Raw genomic sequence first — 21,089 nt, 5'->3', positions numbered from 1 at the left:
GGAAATCTGCGTTAACATATCACATGGCTGCATTTCTCCAAGGTGCACCACTTCTCAAATTTGGTGAGACGGTCCACTGCTTTGTTTAAGTTATTCAAGAGACCTTCAAGGAGTCCTGTAGCTCACACTAATACAGCAGACCCTCTTGCATAATTATCCACCATGTTTTCACACAAGCAGACTGTGTGCCCGCTTTGTGTGGCAACCGACAATCTTCAACCTTTTTAAAAATGCAGCGGTCGTCGTCTATTCAGGGCCGATGCTCATCGCTGATGAGCCACAGCCTAGCTCTTTTTGGTTGAAGCAGTGCTAATGAGAATGAGGTCATGGGGATTTTGGCAATTATTGTGACGGATGCGGAGAGAGACACAAGCCAGAACCATAACACTCCTTTTCTACAACACACATACTCCCCAGCCAGTGTGTCAAAACATGCTGAGTGTTGGGCCAGTGTCAGCAGCTGACTGGGAAATAAGGGCAGCTTCTTAGCAACTGGCAGCCATGTTGGAGACAAGTTCCAGTAAAATGATTTATGAGAGAAAAAAGAAGAAAGAAAGGAAAAATTCTTTTTCATTTGACAATCAAAACCCCAGCACAGCAACCAAACATATGCAGAGATGAAGTATGCAAACACACTCGATCAAAAAGATCCTCAAAGAGTACTTTGAATTTAAACCAATCAGACACTGTGTTCCTTTGCTTCTGAATAGCCAGAGACTAACTGAGTGTCTTTCACTGGCTGGAGAATTGGAGAAGGAAGAATGGATAAAGGGGCTGTGAGAAAGATGAGGTGTAACAGGGGGGAATGGGTTTAACAAGGCTGTAACAGTGCAGAAAGAATGTCCTCTTTCCATGGACCACTGGAATGGGAATAACAGGGTCGGACGCAGTCACACGGTAACACATACATGCAAGCATAGGCATGTCATGTTTTATCTTCAAGGATACAGTTTTCATCAGCTGTGTACTAAAGAAGGTCCTGTTTTGATGTTACTCAGACGAAGCTACACTTTATTGTGCACAGGCATCTGGGTGCAGAAACAAGGTCAGGTCCAACAGTGACCAAATATCAAATGTTATGTTTTTTAAAATGCTGCTTTGCACGTTTTTCTCAGAGAAAGACATATTGTAAAAATCAGCTTAGTTAGTTGTAATGGCATCAGACTCAGTACATTATATAGGTTTTCTGTTAAAGTAACAGGTCTTACAACTGTAACATCAAAGGCAACTTTTCAGCAGCCTCACACAGCCAGCGCCCACATGGTACCTCTGGAACTGTGGTCAGGTTCAATGGGCTTTGGACATTTCAATTAGGCAGTAGATGATTAAGAAGTGCCCTCTTTCAATAACCCTTTCTTAAACTGACTGGATACATATATAAATGTAAATAAAGTCCAAGGTAAATGTACCTTAAATAAATGTACGTATTTGAATATTTGAAGGCCAAACAACATCAAGTTTTAACAGATACTGAGCTCCAATGTCAACTATTTTAAGGTCAACAATGAACTATGATGCTTAACTTTGGTACACTTTTGTAGAAAAGTCTATTGACAATGTCATAAAACATCTGAAATTTAAACAATTTCCATGTTCCATGTTTGGAAGGTAATCATGGACCCTTGTTACCTCCCTTATGTGAAAGTGTTGTGGCTATGAACGTCCTAATCATTATCAAAATGGTTTGGTATTCTTGCCAGCGATCTTGTGATGTGAGTGCAGGAATAAACCCTACTGTTCATTGTACATCATGACCTCCAAGAAAAGAAAAATATGTTTAGAAAATCCCATCCTCATCCTGACATTTAACATCTGATACCTGATTTTTATTGGCCTGATGTATTTGCCTGTTTTGACTGATTTGATGAGGCATACTGTAGGTTTCAATGTAATACAACACAAAGACCTCAACATACAGAAACAAAGACAAGTCCAACAATGACCTTCAATTATCGCACAAACAACATTTGGCCAGATCAGGAACAAGGCCACACAAGCAGTGAGGCAGGCCAAAGACTGCTACTTTAAAGAGCAGTTCACACTTTGTGGTGCCAATCCTAAAGCATTTTGGAAAACAAACTTGAAAAGAAACCCCGGTCCGTACCACTGTCTCTAAGAGTGGATGATATAGTTGTTACCAATAAGAACTCTATGGCTGAAGCATTCAATCACCACTTCACAAATTCTGGCTTTGTTTCCGAGTCTTTAAACTCCATCGTTACAACCCTTGCAGTCCCTGGTACCTGCAGACCTTCAGCACCTCCTCACAGATTTTCCATCCGGCCTGTTTTAGTGGGGGAGGTCCTGAAGGAATTGTTCGCTCTGGACCCCAATAAAACAGCTGGGTCAGATGATCTTGCTGCTTTCTTCATTAAAATTGCGGCCCCTGTCATTGCGGTTCCCCTAACAGCCCTCATTAATCTCTCCATACAGCCGAAATTCCACCTGCTTGGAAAGAAGCGGTTGTGCTTCCTCTGTTTAAGGGCGGTGATCAGGCTGACCTAAACAATTACAGGCCTATTTCCATCTTGCCTTGTGTGTCTAAGATTCTGGAAAAGCTTGTCAACAAACAACTAACCAAATATGTTAATATGAACAGTATCATCTCCGGGGCACAATCTGGCTTTCGATATGGGTATGGTTGTGTAACAGCTACTACAAAGGTACTCAATGACATTACATCTGCATTAGATACCAAACAACACTGTGCTGCTATATTCATTGACCTTGCCAAAGCTTTTGACTCTGTGGACCACAATACATTCATACACAGACTTAGCAGCACTGGTGTCACTGATCACTCACTGGTTTAGTTTTCCAACTATCTCTCTCACCGGGTGCAACGAGTAAGATTTGAAAACCTTTTCTCCCATTCTCTCCCGGTCACCAGGAGTGTCCCCCAAGGCTCCATACTTGGCCGCACACTTTTCTCCATATACATTATTAACATTCCTCAGGCAGCTGGCAATTCACTTTCACGTATATGTTGATGATACAATTCTTTATGCCAATGGCCCTTCCCCTGATACTGTTTAAGCTATTCTGCAAGATAGCATCTTCCAACTACAGCAGTCTTTTTCCCAACTCAAACTCACTCTCAATAACTCCAAAACTAAAATCATGTGGTTTTACTGTAAGGGTCCTACGTCTTCTTCCGCCCTTAACATTATCATTATCCTTGAACAAGTCACTGCATATAAATACTTAGGCATCTGGTTGGAAACTTCACTTTCTTTCTCCATCCATATATCAATGCTGCAATCTAAGGTCTCGATCAAACTCGGCTTCCTTTACAGAAATCGTTCCACTTTAACCACATGTGCCAAACTCTCATTCAAATGACAATTCCACCCATGTTAGATTATGGTGACACTATATACAGGGTTGCTTGCAAGACCACTTTGTCAAAACTTGACACTCTTTACCGCTCTGCTATCAGGTTTGACACACATGCCCCCTTCAATACACACCACTGCACCCTATATCCATCTGTCAACTGGCCCACCATTCGCATTAGCCGTAACATTGACTGGTTCACTTTCATTTACAAGACCCTTCTTGGCCGATCACCTCCTTACTTAGGTCACCTGCTGCAGCCAAAGTCTGTCACCAACAACACCTGGTCCTCACTTCATCTTCAATTAAGCATTTCCCAAAACCAGCTCTGCCTCTGGTTTCACGTCTTTTCAGTCTGCCGCCGCCCACGACTGGAATGCTCTGCAAAAGATTCTCAAACTGGACAAACTAATTTCCATTTCATCCTTCAAAACCGCCATCTCATCCTTGTTCACGGACATATGCAGTTGCTTCTCTACATCATAATTTTCCCAGCTAAATATTTGTATGGTTTCTCCCTCTGTTACTCACCCATGTACCTGTGCACTTAACTCTCGTTATAAGTGTTTACTGTTGTCTGTGTAGTATTTCAAACTGTATTTTATGTAATTTCTAAACTGTATTTTCTAGCCCTCTTTACCTTTCCCTAAGTAGCTTGGCCACTTGTCAGGCAGTCATTGTAAATAAGAACCTGTTCTTAATGACTTGCCTGTAAAAAATAAAGGTGGAAAAAAAAATACATAGACTGTACAAAAGCAGCTTTGCAGCTGTCTCCCAGAGACAGAAAGACACACCACACTCCGGAAATAGTGTTTTGTGCAGCGTTTGGCACTCAGCTCTCTTCATTCAGAGGCAAACGAAGAGAGAAAGATGATAATGAAAAAGGAGATTATCCACAGAAAGAGAGGACAGAACCAGTTGGGCCTGTTAATGAATACACACAAAAAATGTAAAAAGGGCAAACAAACTTGCAAACAAACTGCCGGCATTTATTGCCCTACTGGAGGTGTGTTCACCTGCCACCCGCATGTCAGCTCTGAACATCAGGGTTTTCTGTGTGTGTGTGTATGTGTGTGTGTGTGTGTGTGTGTGTGTGTGTGTGTTGGGCAGGAGGGTCTTCCAAACGACATATTTGCATACAAACTGCCTGTCCAAATTCACTGAGGGGAAAACAGGAGAGGAAGGACGGGAGGGAAGAAAGAGACAGGCAACTATATTGAGTATGAAAGTGTGTGTGTGTGTGTGTGTGTGTGTGTGTGTGTGCGTGCGCGCGTGCATGCATGTGTGTGTGTGTGTGTGTGTAGGTGTGGGGGGGGTGTGTTTGTCCTCCTCAGGTGCTGAGGGACTTTCGATTTAAGCAGAGTGGAGAATCTCATTACCTGAGTGATGCATTGCCTGTGTTTACATGCGTTATTCCAAAGAGGCTTTGACGCTCCTTCAGTACTCCACCTCTCTCTCTCTACCTCTCTGTCTCTCTCGGTTGAAAAAAAAGAGTTCCAATTGCAATAGCAAACGGGCCATCTCCCCCCACAGAGGAGGCTGAGGGATCAAATGTCTCTTTTTCCCAGGGCAGGGCTGTCGCAGGCGGCTGCTTAAGTAGAATTACTTCACCGAAGTTGGCCGACCAATGACAGCACTTGAGAAGCCGCACAGGCATGAACAATGAGGTGGGACAGGATGGAGACTATAGAGTGTGAATACGTGTGTGGGCTTGGTCTAGTGCTGGACTCACTGTTGGGAATACTGTGTACAAAATGCAGCTTTAGTTTAAAAAGTTAATTAAACTTAATTAAACTTAATTTAATTTTTAATTAATTAATTTTACTTTGGCTTTTACTAATTTTTTTTTGGCTAGTGAGTCAAGCAAATCTACCAGGCACTTGCATATTTTACCAGCATTTGGCTGGTAAATGGTGCTAATGTTGAACCCAGCTGCTATGTACATGTGTTGAAGGGGAGCGCAAGGACGGTTGGTGTCCGGCTGATAGTGGTGGGCTGGTCTTGGACTTAAGTCCGGGATTCCAGTGTCGGGGAGCTCTGAAAACTGTCAGCGAGTTGAACATCAGGGCCAGGGCTGGACTGGGGCAAAAATGGGTCCTGATGTTCAACTCGCTGACAGTTTTCAGGGCTCCCCGACAAAAGCCCCAGATTGAAGCGTTGAAATGGGCGTTGGCTACCTGTCGCTGTCGAGGACTCTACCGAGGAGCTACGGTCAATGAGAGTGCAAGACACGGGCTGAGGGGAAACCGGAGGAGGGGTCGCCCTTAACTTTACTGTAATTGTTGCATTTGCAACACGACCATAGTTGTTCTTGCACGTTGAGAGAAGAGGTAAATACCAACGACAAAACCCCCTTTTTTCCTTCTTTGTTTTATTGTTGCAAATCAGCCACCAACAGCTTGGAGCGCTTGTTTCTGGCTGACATCCAAAAATCCTGTCTCGTGTAAGGTATTCGCTCAAGTCCCTGTGTCACGTCGCGCTAGAATTCTGTGAGTCCCTGTCGCCCCAGTCAGTCAGGTAGTGTGAAAACAAGACATCAGCAAGTTGTGTAGTGTGAACAGTACAGCAAACTGATCACTTTGTAAGTCTTGTAGTGGGAACAAGAATAACAATGAAACAAATAAAAAGAATAAAAAGCAGGTATCATGAAATCAATGTCTGTTTCCAATATCCTTTATTGTGTCTTCTCTTTGTTTTTATGCTATTTTTGGTAATATTAGGATTTTTTAAGCACAAATGTAAACCTGTACAGTGTTTCCTTTAGGATTTTTGTTAGCAGTGGGGCAGGTCCGCACCCCCCACCCAAGAAACGGAACTGACACTTCGCTGCAACACAAACTAATATATGTATTCACCTCTATTCACACACACAATGAGGCATATTTTCTGTTGTGATTGAACTGTATTTTTTGAGTTACTATATAGGCCACCTTTGATCTTGACATATAGGCTCAGTATTCTGTAGCAAATAACAATAAACCCACTATTAATTACATTATCTTAATGCAGTCTATCTACTTCAGCATGTAAATAATGCACCTAAAATACAAACATGGGCGAGGGCGTTCAGCAATCGCTATCGAATCAACAGCCACGTGACATTTAGACATTTGCAAGACCAGGCTTAAAAGAACTGACAACATAAGTTATACGACTTACAGTTCTCAAGGACGTACACACACCATCTCAACTGGCTAGTTATCCTCGTGTGTCCGCGCTATGCTCCGACATGCACTCTAACAATGCAGCCCTATTTCTGATACCGTGGGGGGCAGAAATGTTGCCGTGGGGGGGCCGCCACGGTCAAATCAACATAGAGGAAAACACTGCCTGTACCTGTTGTTAGCAAAAACATAATCCTGATTTATCTGTTACATTCCTGTTAGTTCATGCTTTGCATCACTTGCTTGCATTTCATACTTTAAATGATCTACAAATTCTATTCTTTCCTAAAGAAAGTTTGACTATTTTAATTTCATCTCAACTTCCTGACTCCTGCAAACCATTTTCTATCTTTAGACACCTATGCTTCAGAAATGCGGGTGCATGAATCCATACCTGAAAAGCTCTCATTCAAATTACTAACCTGCATATTGAAAACCACATAACTGCCCCTTCAGTTTGCATTTAAGTCTATTTTTAGCTTCCCAGAGCTTGACTGTCACCTCGTCTTTGTAAGCCACTCTGTCTCTCCGTTTACACTGCAGAAGACTGAAATCACCTGACGCCATTGTAGACAAGCAGCACTCCAAACAATGATTAAATTTGTCTCGCTCACGGTCACACGTCTCCTTTCAATCAAGCAAAAGTAAGCCACATGGAGAGGGAGACAACGAGAGAGAGATGGAGGTAGCAAATAGTCTGAGAGCCCGGCAGAGTATGTTACATTGTTGGCAGCGTCAGAACACAGCGCACGGCCTCGTCTTTTTCATGTAAAACAACCACTGTTTTTGACAGCACGTTTGTTAAAAACCACCCAAGATACATGCAAAGTTTAGATGAAAGAGGCCTCAGTGTAGAGTTATTGTTTTTTTACTTTCCCCTTCCTTCCTTTTCTTTCCTCCCACACGCTCACCGCCGCTGCCACCCGTCTCCTGATACTCCAGTGCTCTAATTGCTATCAACATGAGTCACAAATGTTCACCTTTTTTTCCAGGGAGAAGAATTATTTCTGGCAAGCTTCACATCAGTCAACACATTCTAATTCCTACTTTACTGCTTTGGGTTGCCTTGTTTATATAGGTGTGTGAGGTTGGCACTGCGACAGGAAGCACGTCATTCCTGAAAGAACTTTGGTAGCAGAGTTGCCTTTGAACTGCAGACAGGGCTGACATGGAGTCTGGGTTTGTGCTCCAACCAAACTTCAGCCAACTGGGAACATAGGATAACTACAGCTTTTAAGCAGTTACAAAAGTTCTCTATAGCAGCATGCTTTAATGGATTTACATAGATCCTTCACAATGGTGCAAAGTCAAAAAAGTCATATTATTAGAATGAATGATGTTCAGAAGTTAACGATGAAAATTGTTGATTCATGACTAAGCTTCATAGATTTTATGCTATTGATTTTGCAAAGTACATGCGTGATACAAAACACATCCAAAATGCATCAATTTCATCATAGAAATGTATTATAAACTCCTAGAGGAATATGCAAAGTGAAAACTAATCAAAATACTAATCAATGTTGATGGTCCCAAGTCCAAACCATAGAGACCCCCCAAAGGGTACCACCAGCCCTACAACAGGCCTGCATATCCAAGCACCCAACAAGTCCTCCAAACTGGCAGCATGGAGGTAGTTAGCACTGCAGAATCCCTAGTACTGGCAGGACGGCCTTTCTGTGTGGAGTTTGCATGTTTTCCCTGTGTTTGTGTGGGATCCTTCTGTTTCCTTTCACCATAAAAGGATAAATAACGGAACTCCTTGACGTACATACTGGCCCCAGGCACTGGACTATGGCTAAACCACTGATCCTATGAGTTTTTATAAGAAAAAGCCAAATCAATGAGTATATGATTTGACATGATATTCTAAATATATAAATAAACTGTTATATAGAACTGGGAATCGAGAACCGGTTCCAACTTGGAATCGTTTCAAAAATTACAATTCCAATGGAATCATTTTTTATTGGAATCGTTTGGAAAATTTGGTTATAAATCTGATCATCAGTTCCAAATTCAACAGGCGCAAGTTTTTTCTCTGTGGCAGCCGGCGTACTTCCAGGCACTCGTTGTGTTGCAGCCATGGAGCACGGTAAGTGGCGCTCTGAAGTCTGGCTTTATTTCATGTAGAAAAAGCCCGGTGAAACTGTAAATGACCATTGAATCAAAATAAAACAAAATTACCTGTGAAATAAGCATGGGACCTGTTTCAACTCCACCACTCAAAGAATCAAATTCGAGAATCAATAAGAAAAAATCTGAATTGCAATCAGTATTTTTAAAATCCAAACGATGCCCAAACCTACTTGTTATGCAACCGCTTTGTGTGTCTACTGTGAATTTTAGTATTTTTCAGACAGTACGTTTTATATCTGTATCCATGTTTCGCCTGACTTGTGTGGAAGGCTCCATGCTGTTTTTGTGCAATTGGCTTATGATGAAAACTGAAAATACCCTGGTCCCTTGTGAGAGGTGGGGTTCAGATGGGGGGTTTTGATAAAAAATGAGGACGGCTTAGCACCGAGGGATGAAGATCCAAACTCTAAATGTGTTGTTGTGAGGGTGAAATACTGGAGAAACCCTGCTGGGCTGCATTTTCCAACTCTCAGAGGGGCTGTATAGCCAGAGCTCTCCCACTGCTGCTATAGTAGCTCCAGGCAGGCACACATCTCACACCACCCCCTCACACACACATAACACAAACAAAAGTCTTTTCTAGACTCAAATACTGCAAGGCTGTATATCTACATACCGTTAAAGTCAGCTGAAATCTTCTCAACTCCAATCTTAATAACTTTAACGTTTTATCTTCAGGTAAAGATCTTAAAAATAGGATAGATGCAAAAATTCATGAGGGTCAGCCCAAAAACAAGGTTAATTTCCTGAAAAGTTGACTTATGGTGATACAAGGATATCAACTGACAACCTGAATATGACATAGGCATATATTAATGCCAGAGCTAATACAGGACCTAGCAGAGGTGTGATGCCAAATATGGGGCCACTCTTAGTCTGGCTATCACCAGACCAAGCTCAATCTTTTAAGATTGAACATTAGTCTGTGGAGTCTGCTCTGTATTTTCTACTGCACAAGAGGCGGGATCAACGGGCATAGTTCAAAGGACTCTGTACGCAATTGGATAGTCCTTCAACCAATCAGACCAACGATCCGGGTGACGTAGCAGCTACAGCGGCATCAACGGGTTGCTGCCATAGAGTGCTGCGCTTCGGTGGCTGGCTTGTTGAATGTAAACAAAAAGCTGCTTGGTCGCTTCTCTATCGTCATCGTGTTAAACCCTCCAATAGGTGGATAAGCCAGTTTGTGATTGGTCCCCGCAGATTTGTAATGGAAGCAGGATAGAAAAACGTACAGGTTTCCAGCCTGAGCTGCAGGGCGAAATCAAATCGCTGGCAGATTGGGCTGGGTCTACCCAGTCTAGGGCCACTCTGAATTCAGATCAAGAACCAAACCACTGGAAGACCGCAACAGGATTCCAGTGTGGGTTGCCAGGGCAACATGAGCAGGAACTTTCAACCATGACAGCCAAACTGCAGAAGGCAATGAGGAGAGCACAAGGTACATGGGAGAAAATAAGGCCCTCTGTTTACAGGAAGAAAACTGGAAAAACAATGAACACATGCTGGGTACATTTTAGCACCGTAACAAAAGAAAGAAAGTTCGGAGAATGTCTGGGATGTTCAAGCAGATGAATGGCTTTCTTATGTGTCACAGCCTGCCAAATAGTTGTTTTGACTGTTGCTGGGTAACCAGTACCCCCCAGCGCCGACACACACACACACACACACATTTCTCATACACGTACAGCTGCACATACATCACTGCAGGAACAAACAGACAATAATCTCTTAGCGCTACTGCCGGCAGCCTCTGAACAACCTGTAAAACAAATGCATCTTGATGCTTTTATTTAGCTGCCGGGCAGCCAGCATCCATCTGGCATCACTAAACACTTAATTAGACAGCACACTACAGTAGCATGCTGCGCCTTGTACCTTCCCAAGGTCTCTAGCAAGGCAACCATAGCATCAAAGTGAGAAACGCTAACTACCGCCAAGTGGAAAAGAGCTGTCAGAGCATGCCAACACTGAGGCCATACTACTGTAGGAGGAAGGACTCAATCAGTAAAGTGCTTTTATGTTTCAATGAACTGTTAACTAACTAGCTATTGTTTTCTGTGTCAACTCTGAAAACAGATCAGACACAGATATATCCCGATCTCACGGCAGTTCGTGTAAATGTGACCTTATTTTAATCTATTGATTCGTGTTCACGGGGACGTTTTTCTCGTTTTTTACGTGGTGGCCAGCACGAAAATGTGAAGTAATGTATTTCAATGTGAAGCATATTTCGTGGCCACAGCACGAAAATGGTAGGGAGTAGTATAAAAAGCCGAAAATCCGCGTAGGGAGGTTGGTCGGGGTGGTGGACGGGTCAAACAACACAGAACTTTCACCCGGGCAAATGTCAATGTACCCATTAGTGGAGCAACATCAGCAACATGACCCATTATGTCCAAACAATATAAAACAATGAAATCCATTTCTAGAGACAGCATTTTGTAGTCTGGGCATACAATAATTATCAAGAAAACAACCACCGTTCTCAGTGTAGCCCAGTAGATTTAACCAGAAAATAGACAAAACTTAAACAAAAATGGCCGACAATAAATAAAAAAGTCTATGGACACCTTGGCAGGTGAAACAAGCATTTAAAGCTTAAGTGTGTAACTTTTTGATATTAATAAACGTTACATTCAAGCCGTTGCCAAATGAGTTGCTACAAAGATAATTCAGACTATCAGCTCCACACAACTCTCTCTGGATTTCTCAGTGTGACTGTGTTCAGAAGATTGTGGCGTCAGTGAAGATAATGACCTCTTCTGAAGAGTCCATCATGTTTTTTTAATCCTCCGTGTCCTCCTTGGCTACTAGTAACTGTTCTGAGGAGGGGTGGGGGTGGTGCGCGGTAACTGAAGGCTTGTATCATGTGGATGCGTCGACAGTGTTGTTATCATTACTTACAATTCCTCATGGGGGAGACAGAAACTACACACTATAGCTTTAAGCTACGTAAATTAAATAACCTAACATTTCTTATCAATCCCTTTTGTAGACAAGATAATCAACAGATTAATTGAAAATGAAAATAATTGTTAGTTGCAGCCAATGAAATTTGTTTTGGTGGAGTTTTTTTTTTTTTTGAAAATATGCATTAATATTAGCTTGACAACATACAACAATACATCTTTTAAACCTTCATAATGACATAATGGATGGCAGGCATCAATCATCCATGTGAGGAAGCCAAGAGCCATCTGATGCTGCGAATAGACAATCAACAGAGCTTGGATGTGTCCTGTTGGCCATGCTGGATGGAAAGCCTGCTGTGGTAGTACTGTACTTTGTTATTCCGAGACAGTGCTGGATTCAGATTAAAAAGAGTTGAACCATGCACACAAGTCTGATGATTCACAGTCTGGGTTTTGGAGTGTCTCTTTCTTTTCTCTCTCAGGATGAACGAGGACAGACAAGATAGATGAAGAGAAAGGCTCTCCTCACATGTGCAAACAATTTTCCGCTGCAGAATAACCAGGGGCCAAATGAACTGTCTGTTCAGTATGTGAAGCGTGAACAAATGCCTTTCACATTAAGTCAGAACCCTGGAGACCTAGGAAGTGGGTGTGCATGTGCACGTGCATGCGTGGAGAGAGCGAGAGAGAGAGAGAGAGAGAGAGAGAGAGCGTGGCTTTTTTTTTTATTAACAGCTTATGTGTGTATGTGTACACACCTGCATAAGCCATGATTTACCATGCAAATAGGACCTTATTATAAAACATTATGGTTTGCACTAAAGACTCAATTCAAATTCAACCAGTGCCATGTTTTGATTAGATGTATGCTGCAGGCGAATAATCCTTTAACCTCATAGGCTACAACGATGCTTGCAATCTGAAGATGGTGTTGGCAAGGTAACCTGAAGGGATGGTAGGAAGGAGGGGACGATGAGGAAAAAAAGTGTATCACCTGTTATTCTCTACAGATAGAAGAACATTTAACCCAATACCGTGAATAGAAGAAGAGGCAGAAATGGTTATGACTAATGATCCGCTGACCTTTTATCCTGTATAAGATCTCACCATCTACTGGATGGAATGGCACAACATTTGGAACATGGTTACTTAATGGTGTATCCCAATCCCCCTCACTTTTCATAACTCCACCAGCAGGTTGACATAAGAGCTGAAGATCTTTGCCCGGTTCGGTCTTAATTTCTATCATTTTACACGGGCTCGGGCTTGCACTCCGGGTTGTGCGGTAAGTGAGCGGTCAGGTGATGCGTTTCAATTAGCGTGAAAATGGATGCTGAGGAGGTGATATGGAGGCTGGCCTCTGGAGGACATTTCTTTGTTCCAACTTCCAAGTGGCCTATAGCCTACATTAGTCATGAATAAATTATGTTTAAAATGAATAAATGACTCATTCTTGACAAAAGGCAAAAGAGCTGTGTGCGTGCGCACATTTGAATAATGTCAGGCTGTAAACGGGTTCAGGCTTTTAAAAAGCTGTCAATCAAAATGTACTTGTCGGGCTCGGGCCGAATTCTGCCGAACTTTTAAGGCCCGATTACAGCTCTAGTTGACATTTTTGGTTCAGAGTGAGATGTTTGAACAATTATTTAAAAGATAGTCCATGCATTTGGTTAAGACATTAATGTTCCTCTTGGTGATTTCTTATCTTTTCAGTGCCATAATCAAGCCAACATTTAAGTTGGTCAAATTCTTTGTTTTCTTAGCAAACACCTGCAAAGCTACTAACATTCCCATCAGCCTCAGCTCATATCAACTTTGAATTTCATGCTAATTACAATGTTATCATGCTACTAAAATGACAAACATGGTAAAAATTATACCTACTAAACGTCAACATGTTAACATGTTGTCATTGTGAGCATATTAGCATGTTCACATTAGCATTTAGTTAAAAAAACAAAAATCATGCACTACGTCTCATAGAGCACTTAGTATAGCTATAGACTTATAATACTATAACTTGTAATGATACACTCAACTCATTCATTCAATTCAATACAATTCACAATTTTAAGTTCACAATTTGATTTCCTCAAGATGTTTTGACAGAATGAGCTGCAGACAAATGACCAAAAAATATTCCTTTATTTATATAAACTGTGTAATACAACAGAACAATTCAAAAGTGTCACTGAGACTTGTATTTTATCTCAAATAACAAAAAGTAAATGAATAATTGTGTGCTGTGCACTTGCACTATGGTCTTGTTATGTAATATGAATGTTTTAAGATTGATTTGATGATCTCACCATATTATTTCAGTATTACAAACTTGATCTTTGGTCCTGATAAGCTTAGCTAAACATCCCTTTTCTAAGCAGCTCAACACAAAACAATGGAACTTGGGCATTATATTGGTCAGCTAAATGTAACAATGTCATTGGGTTTAAGATGTGGGGAAATAAAAGCTCACAAAAACAGCCCCTCCTACTAAGGTGATCATTTAAAACAGGGTGACACAAAGAAATGAATTATAACAAACAGTAACTAAAGTGTGAGAGAAACTGTGATGGCTCGGTGGAGAGTTGAATGGGAGTGTCCTGGCCGCTGCAATCATGCTGCGTGCACGATCAGTGGTCAGTCTGCTGACTTATTGTTCAATGTCCCACTGTCTGGCTACTCGCAGAAAGTGCTCCCCCCTATCTTCAAAACAATCAAAGCATGCGACCGAAGTTCTGACTGTGGGGCAAAATGATGTGCTGTGAACCCGAGGTAACTGTGCAGCGGTGCCATGAATGTACTGTATTGGTGCTGCATCGTTTCCTGATTTCCCAAACTACGGAGCGGCACGAAGCCCAAATCACAAAACGTAGTGTTAATCGCCCATCAAAATCTTTCATGCCATTAAAAGAAATTTACTTTCACTTATTCCCCCACAGGAGGGCTTTTTAACCAGGAAGTAGCAGGAATTCCCCCCAATTCCCCTATGGCATTAGAGGGTGGGATGAGAGTTTGGACTGTCAGCGCCCCCATTGCCGCTCATTAATCACTTAGGCTACTGTGGGACAGCCCACCAGGGATCAGAAACACACATATGCAAGCACACAGACGGGCAAATTAAAAAAAGGTGTGAGCGCAATACTAATACATAATCTGTCTCTCCATGTAACAATTGATGCACGCAACATAGAGAAACCATATTAAATGTTGAGTGCTGTTTCCTCGCCAATACAAGTGCATACATTGGACGGACACGCGCGCACGCACGCACACACACACACACACACACACACACACACACACACACACACACACACACAAATAGAGGGAAGAGGAACACAGCTCAGAGTTCCCTGGGGCTAATCAACAACTCAGAGAGAGAGAGAGAGAGAGAGAGAGAGAGAGAGAGAGAGAGGCACAAAGAGAGTGTCTCCTCATTCAGAATGCCAGTATCATGTAAAACAGCCTGTCCTTTCCCAGGATGGCTTCCGGGACTCACAAACTCTATATGCATGCATGCATGTTTATGTCTGTGTTGGTGAATACCAGTAATAGTGTTGTATTAATATCATAGTATCCTGAAATGTCCTTAGACCTGTAATATTTAAATCAACTGCACCTACTCAACATGTTAAAGGCCCCATTTGTAGAAATGTACAACTGTTTGTTTGTAGACAAATGTGACAATTCAAGTGCAGTCTATGGATGACTCCTAACATCCCCAAACCCTAACCCTGAACCCTCAGGATTTAACTGACCTCACCTGGTAGGTGCGAGTGGCTGCAATGGCTCAGAATGGGACAACCATGAAGGCCATTTAATGGGAGAGGAACAAATGAAAAGCCACTATCAAGTTGCATTATGGGAAGTGGATCCAGCATTTATGAGTGAACAAAGAAAAGTGCACCAACTACAGAAACTAACAACATAAACTTCAACTTCAAACAATAGATTTAAAGGAAAGTATTTGGGTGGTGAAATAACCAGTACCCAAAGAAAATGATTCCTTATCATTATTCCCATGGATATTTGGGAAAATAGAAAATGTTCTCCTCAGTATGAAAAAGTGATAGTTCATCTCTGTAAAAGGCAGTTTAGAATATCAAGATTACAAACCATTATAGCACCAAGGGTAGGTTTAAATCCTGAATTTTAACGTGGAGAAATGACTCATCCCACATGGATGAGGGAATTCCTTCGGCCTAAAAATGAGTAATATAACAAGCCTGATGCCTGCTTGTCTCTTTACTTTACTACCATACGTACATATTTTACCATGTACAATTACAGAAACAAAATATGCTGGACTATGAGCTGAGTAATACAGACGATATTCTGTCTGCTTAGACATTCTCTCTTGGTTGCTTCTAGGATTCATAAATATTATCAATAAGATGTGGTTGTGACCTTTGATTGCCTCAATACTGGATTATTATAATGCTGGTGATCTAGAACCTGAAGGAAGGCCAAGTATTGTTTTGTTGGACTTGTATTTGATCTAGATTCTATATCCACATCTTGTTCTGTTTTCCTTGAATATCTACATGCTCTTCCTCTCAGGCTACACCCACACTCCTACATGTTTGTTTTAAAATGCATTGCTTTTTACAACAATTCTATAACTACAGACTGCAACTAATGATCACTTTTGTCGTGGATTAATCTGTATATTATTTTCTCGATTAACGGATTCGTTTTACAGTCTATAAAATGTCAGAAAATGGTGAAAAAGGTCGATCATCGTTTTCAAAACCCCAGATGACGTCCTCAAAAAGTGTACAGAGGAGTCATAGAGGAGTAAAAAAACTAGGAAATATTCACATTTAAGATGCTGGAATCAAGGAATTCTTAAATTCTTTTATTCATAAAAAAACTGAGTAATGAATTATCAAAATAGCTAATTTAATAGTTAAAAATGAAGAGATTACTCTAAAGCACCACACACACACACACACACACACACACACACACACACACACACACACACACGCACGCACGCACGCACATACGCACGCACACACGCACACACACACACACATACAGCATACATACACGCTGGCTATTTCTGCTCTTTACCTCTGGGGGAATGCCTGAGGGAAAGCTCTTTTAAACTCTAAGCCATCAATTGACCAATCATTGTCGCCGTTGTTGCTGCAGGGACAGAGGGGAGTACACAAGAGCTGTTTTCAATAACAGCAGTTTCACTATAAAGCTAGATGAACAATTCATCCTCTTGTCAAAACACTTTGCAGCCTGGCAAGAGGTGGAAGTCGGCCAGAACACAAACATTCACATATTACAATGATGATGTAATGATGTAGTGATTGGCCTAAATTACCATGAGGTAACAACAAAAATTAGAGTACATTGTATGTTTTCAGAAAAATAGCTTTATGGGCGCCTGGGTAGCTCACCTGGTAGAGCGGGCGCCCATATATAGAGGTTTACTCCTTGACGCAGCAGCTGTGGGTTCGACTCCGCCCTGCGGCCCTTTGCTGCATGTCATTCCCCCTTTCATGTCTTCAGCTGTCCTACACAAATAAAGGCCTAAAATGCCCAAAAAATAATCTTAAAAAAAAAATAGCTGTATTCGGGTGGTCCCTGACTAGCCATCATTAAGACAGATGTGACAACAGAAGGCATCTGCGCTGGTGACCCTCCCATCAGTGACTTACATTTGGAACCTCAAATGATGAAACAAGAGAGGAGGCCCAGATTTATTTCTCCCACCCATCAATCTGTGCACCACTAATAAATGTCAGCCTTAGGGAAATTGAATAGCACCATTTGTCTGTGTTTATTAGGCTGGGATGAACTCGGTCCCATTGACCTTTCAGAGTACATACCCACGGCAAATTAATTGAGGATAAGTCAAACTTCCTATGGCTGGCAGAGCCGAGCGCTTGGTTCCCTGCACTCATTGCCTCGATTAATGTTTTTTTTTTTTTTAAGAGGAGATGTAGACAGGGAAGTTCATCACAAGAAAGTCTGGAGTTCATTGGGAAAATGTCAAATTGTTTTATTGCTTAAATGGCCAGTCTTAAATGCCAAAGTAGAATCCCACAATATGAATTGATGTGCCTTGTCCTCAAAAGTGACTTTGGGCAGTTTGTTTGAGCGCATCAAGTTTTATCAAACTGAAATGAAAATGAACTTTTACTAAATTTCATTTAATTTGTTATTTGTTCCGCTCATGGTAATGCACAATCAAAACTCTTTCTTTTTTTTTCAAATTTACACATTTCCTGACCAAAAAGGAGCAGGGAGAAGAAAAACCTAAATACTTGATGTTTTTTGTGTACTTCTTTGGTAATTGTACAGTATGTTGGCGGGCACTAAAAGCTGTGGATAATATCACTTCAATTCCAGTGACCACAGCAGCTGGGAGCCAGACGTTCTTAGCTTGAAGTTGCTTAAACGTACAGTATGTCATTTTCTGCCGCTAGGGGTCTCTCAATCAAAACAATGGATGTAAAAGTGGACTTTTGATGACGTCGTGAAGTGGCATGGGATTATGGGAGTTGTAGTTTACCTATGTCATTCTGATAAAATATCTGCAGTTTCCCTAACATAATTACATTTTCTTGATTCAATTTGTATTGGTAGTTGACCAGTTAGCAAGCAAGCTAACATTAGCCAGCAGCTAAAACCACAATATCACAATATATTTCACGTCAGTGTCACTTTTTGGACGTTTTCAGCACCGGGGGGGAAAGGGTTTTGTTGTAACGTTACTCAACACCGCTGAGAGACTTAATTCGTAGCTGGAGCTGGCCGCTGAGTATCTTCGGGGCCGGCCATGTACGTTTAAAAAGTAGTTTTCGACGTGCGAGAGAAAACTCAGATTGGACAGTTAGTCTAGCTAGCTGTCTGGATTTACCCTGCAGAGATCTGAGGAGCAGTTAACCATAGTCCTCACAAATCCACCGGAGGTTAGAACGCCAACACAAAGGAAGCCCAAGGCAATGGATGTCCGGCCTACATGAGTGAAATCCGGCGGATTTTCCGGCGGCAACGGAGCAATCCTGGAAGTGGAACGTCATGTAGACTAGAGAGCCTAATCTGGGTTTAAATAAGACAATCTTCTGCCTCTCTCGTGCAGTAGATGTGAGCATACTGCACAAATCTACAAGATTTCTGGTTACTGAAATTCTACTTCTTCAAGTTCCTGTTGCCGTTCGGACCCACAAATGTGTGAAGGTGACAAGAGCAGAGCAGCTTTCTTTTGCCTCTGTTGATGGTCCAATGAATTGAATGTTACCTGCAAATATCACATTATTTACCAATGAATTTGACATGAAACTCCAGCAAACTTCAACAGAATGTAGGTCTGCTCGCCGTTTCACGTCCAGATTATTTTCTCTTTCATGTCGTATTTTTTTTTCCCAGAGCCACTTGTCCCCTGCAGCCACTGCCAGTAAAACAACAATGTGTTACTGACAAAAAGGCTCTGATTGTAAGTGATGTCCCCACCAGACACCACCACTCAAATTCTCCCTGCGTCTGTCAAATATCCATCACAAAGACTGCTCTTGTTTACATGGCGTAGCTGCTCTCACTTGACCTGGCCCTAAGGAAAAATCACTAACATGTTCATACACTGACCATAGATGTATCATACTTTATGGTGTTTCAGTGCAATGTAATCATTCGTATATCTCTAACATGTTGGTTTATAAGCTTAATTCAGTGTCTCAAGAATATTACAATGACTTTAGTGAATGTATCAGATATTGTGCTATTTTTGTCTTTGCTGACATCACTGTGGTACTTATTTTTGTCTTATCTGTCTGAAATGTACTTCGGTGCCACTAACAGTTCTTAGCATAAGTGCATAGCATAGCAAAGGCAGACACTGAGGGTTAAGGCATTAAAAGTAGCATCCATTTTCATATAGGTCCAATCGCGTTTCAAACCACAAATAAGGCATTGCAAAATTCATGGACGAAGAGCTCCATCAATATTTTAGTCATGGCTTCGTGTGACTGAATCAAGCACCACGCTGTCTGTTTGTCTACACACTGGCTCTGGCTCAAAGGCTCCTTGCACTTCTGGATGTCACAGTGGCATGAGTGGTTATTACTGTGGTTCTCAAAGTGGGTCACTTCCCCAGGTTACTAATTGAAAATTAGCAAAACATTATTAATTATTATTAAAATGTTAACAAATATAATGGACAGTTCAAACAGCAGACATAATATAAGCTATGTTTCACTCAGATTTCCCTGCGCAGCTCAGCACGGTGAAAACACAATAAAACGATGCTCGTGACCCTGGGCCACCATGTGATGTAATGGAAGTCTGGGGCGACAGAGTGTGCATGTCTATGTCTGAGGCCCCTGACATGAAAACGTTTTAAAAGTCCTGATCTTTCAACAAAGCCCGGTGCCTGACACAATGGACCGCGCGCCCAGGTGGCCCACCTGGACGCGTAAAACCACACCGTGGTAGAGCCGCGCAGTGTGCGTGTGGAGCGGCAGCCTTCTGCGAGAACAATAACTTGTCTCTGAGGATGTGCGCTGTGGCTGGAGTGATGGATGGTGGAAGCTGACAAAGAGAGGTGTGATGGGGATGGTGCATGAACCAGTGGATCGTGACGGGACGGGACGATTAGGAGATAGGCTACTCACGCTGCTGTTCTCTCCTGTCCAGTGGACCATCGCCTGGTTGTGGGTCGCATCCCCTTTGAGCACGAACGAGCTGCTGAGCAGGGACATTTGTTTTTCCCGGGACAGCGCTCTCCTGAAGCGGGGTGAGCTCTCCGCGCCGCCGGCTTCCTCGTCACCGTCCTTTGGTAAGCCCGGCGGGGAGCCTCCGTCTCGGCCGCCCATGTCAAACGTACGGTCCTCCCCGCCGCGACGGGTTAAAGCCCCGCTGTCACAGCACACGGGTCCCGGCAGTGCCATCCAGGCCGAGGCGATCAGCAGAAAGACGCAGAGGTGCGCAGCGGCGGAGAGCGGTTCTTCGGGGCGCAGAGATGCCATGTTTTGCGCTGTAGTAGCGCTCAGTATCGCGGAGAGAGATGGAGAGACTGCTGATGCTTGTGGAAGATAGATAGGTGTATCCGTTAAGCCGAGAGAGACAGAGAGTGAGGGAGGAGGGAGGAGGGAAGGAGGGAGGGAGGGGAACTAGACAGTGGGAACAACGTGGACGCGTCTCTGTGCCAAGCGGGATCCACAGGCCGGCGCAGCGGTGCCATCTGCTGGCCCACCGCTGCAACACCTTGCGACTTAACTCCATCTTCAAGTATCACCTCATGAGGAATTCGCAATTTAAATACAACATATGGCGTAGCCTATTTCAAATCGGTTATAACCATAACACATGTTCAAGAGTCTGCAGCTGATTATTATTCTGCATGGAGCCTGAGTTTAGAAGCGGGCTCCAGTTTCCTCTGTTGCTTCGACACAACGAAGGAGAATATGATTCTCAAAACAGTTTCATAAAATTCTAACATCAAACTAATGATCTCTCAACACTTTGTGTATATCTTGTTGCACATCATTCAAACAGGTTATATTAAATGTAGATTTCT

At 42.4% G+C, this 21,089-nt stretch overlaps 1 protein-coding gene across 1 annotated transcript in view; it reads right to left on the bottom strand.

Moving 5' to 3' along the window:
• sorcs2 (sortilin-related VPS10 domain containing receptor 2) overlaps positions 1–20,657 on the bottom strand; it is a 172,859-nt gene extending 152,202 nt beyond the window's left edge. The window contains exon 1 of the mRNA XM_031317970.2: positions 20,185–20,657. Within this exon, the coding sequence (XP_031173830.1) occupies positions 20,185–20,538 (354 nt within the window). The 5' untranslated portion in view covers positions 20,539–20,657. The remainder of the gene's footprint in view (positions 1–20,184) is intronic.
• Between the last annotated feature and the right edge of the window lie 432 nt (positions 20,658–21,089).

This window comes from Sander lucioperca, chromosome 17 (assembly GCF_008315115.2).
Source record: "Sander lucioperca isolate FBNREF2018 chromosome 17, SLUC_FBN_1.2, whole genome shotgun sequence".
In the NCBI taxonomy this organism is placed as follows: Eukaryota; Metazoa; Chordata; class Actinopteri; order Perciformes; family Percidae; genus Sander; species Sander lucioperca.
This window is presented reverse-complemented; position numbering and strand designations above follow the sequence as displayed.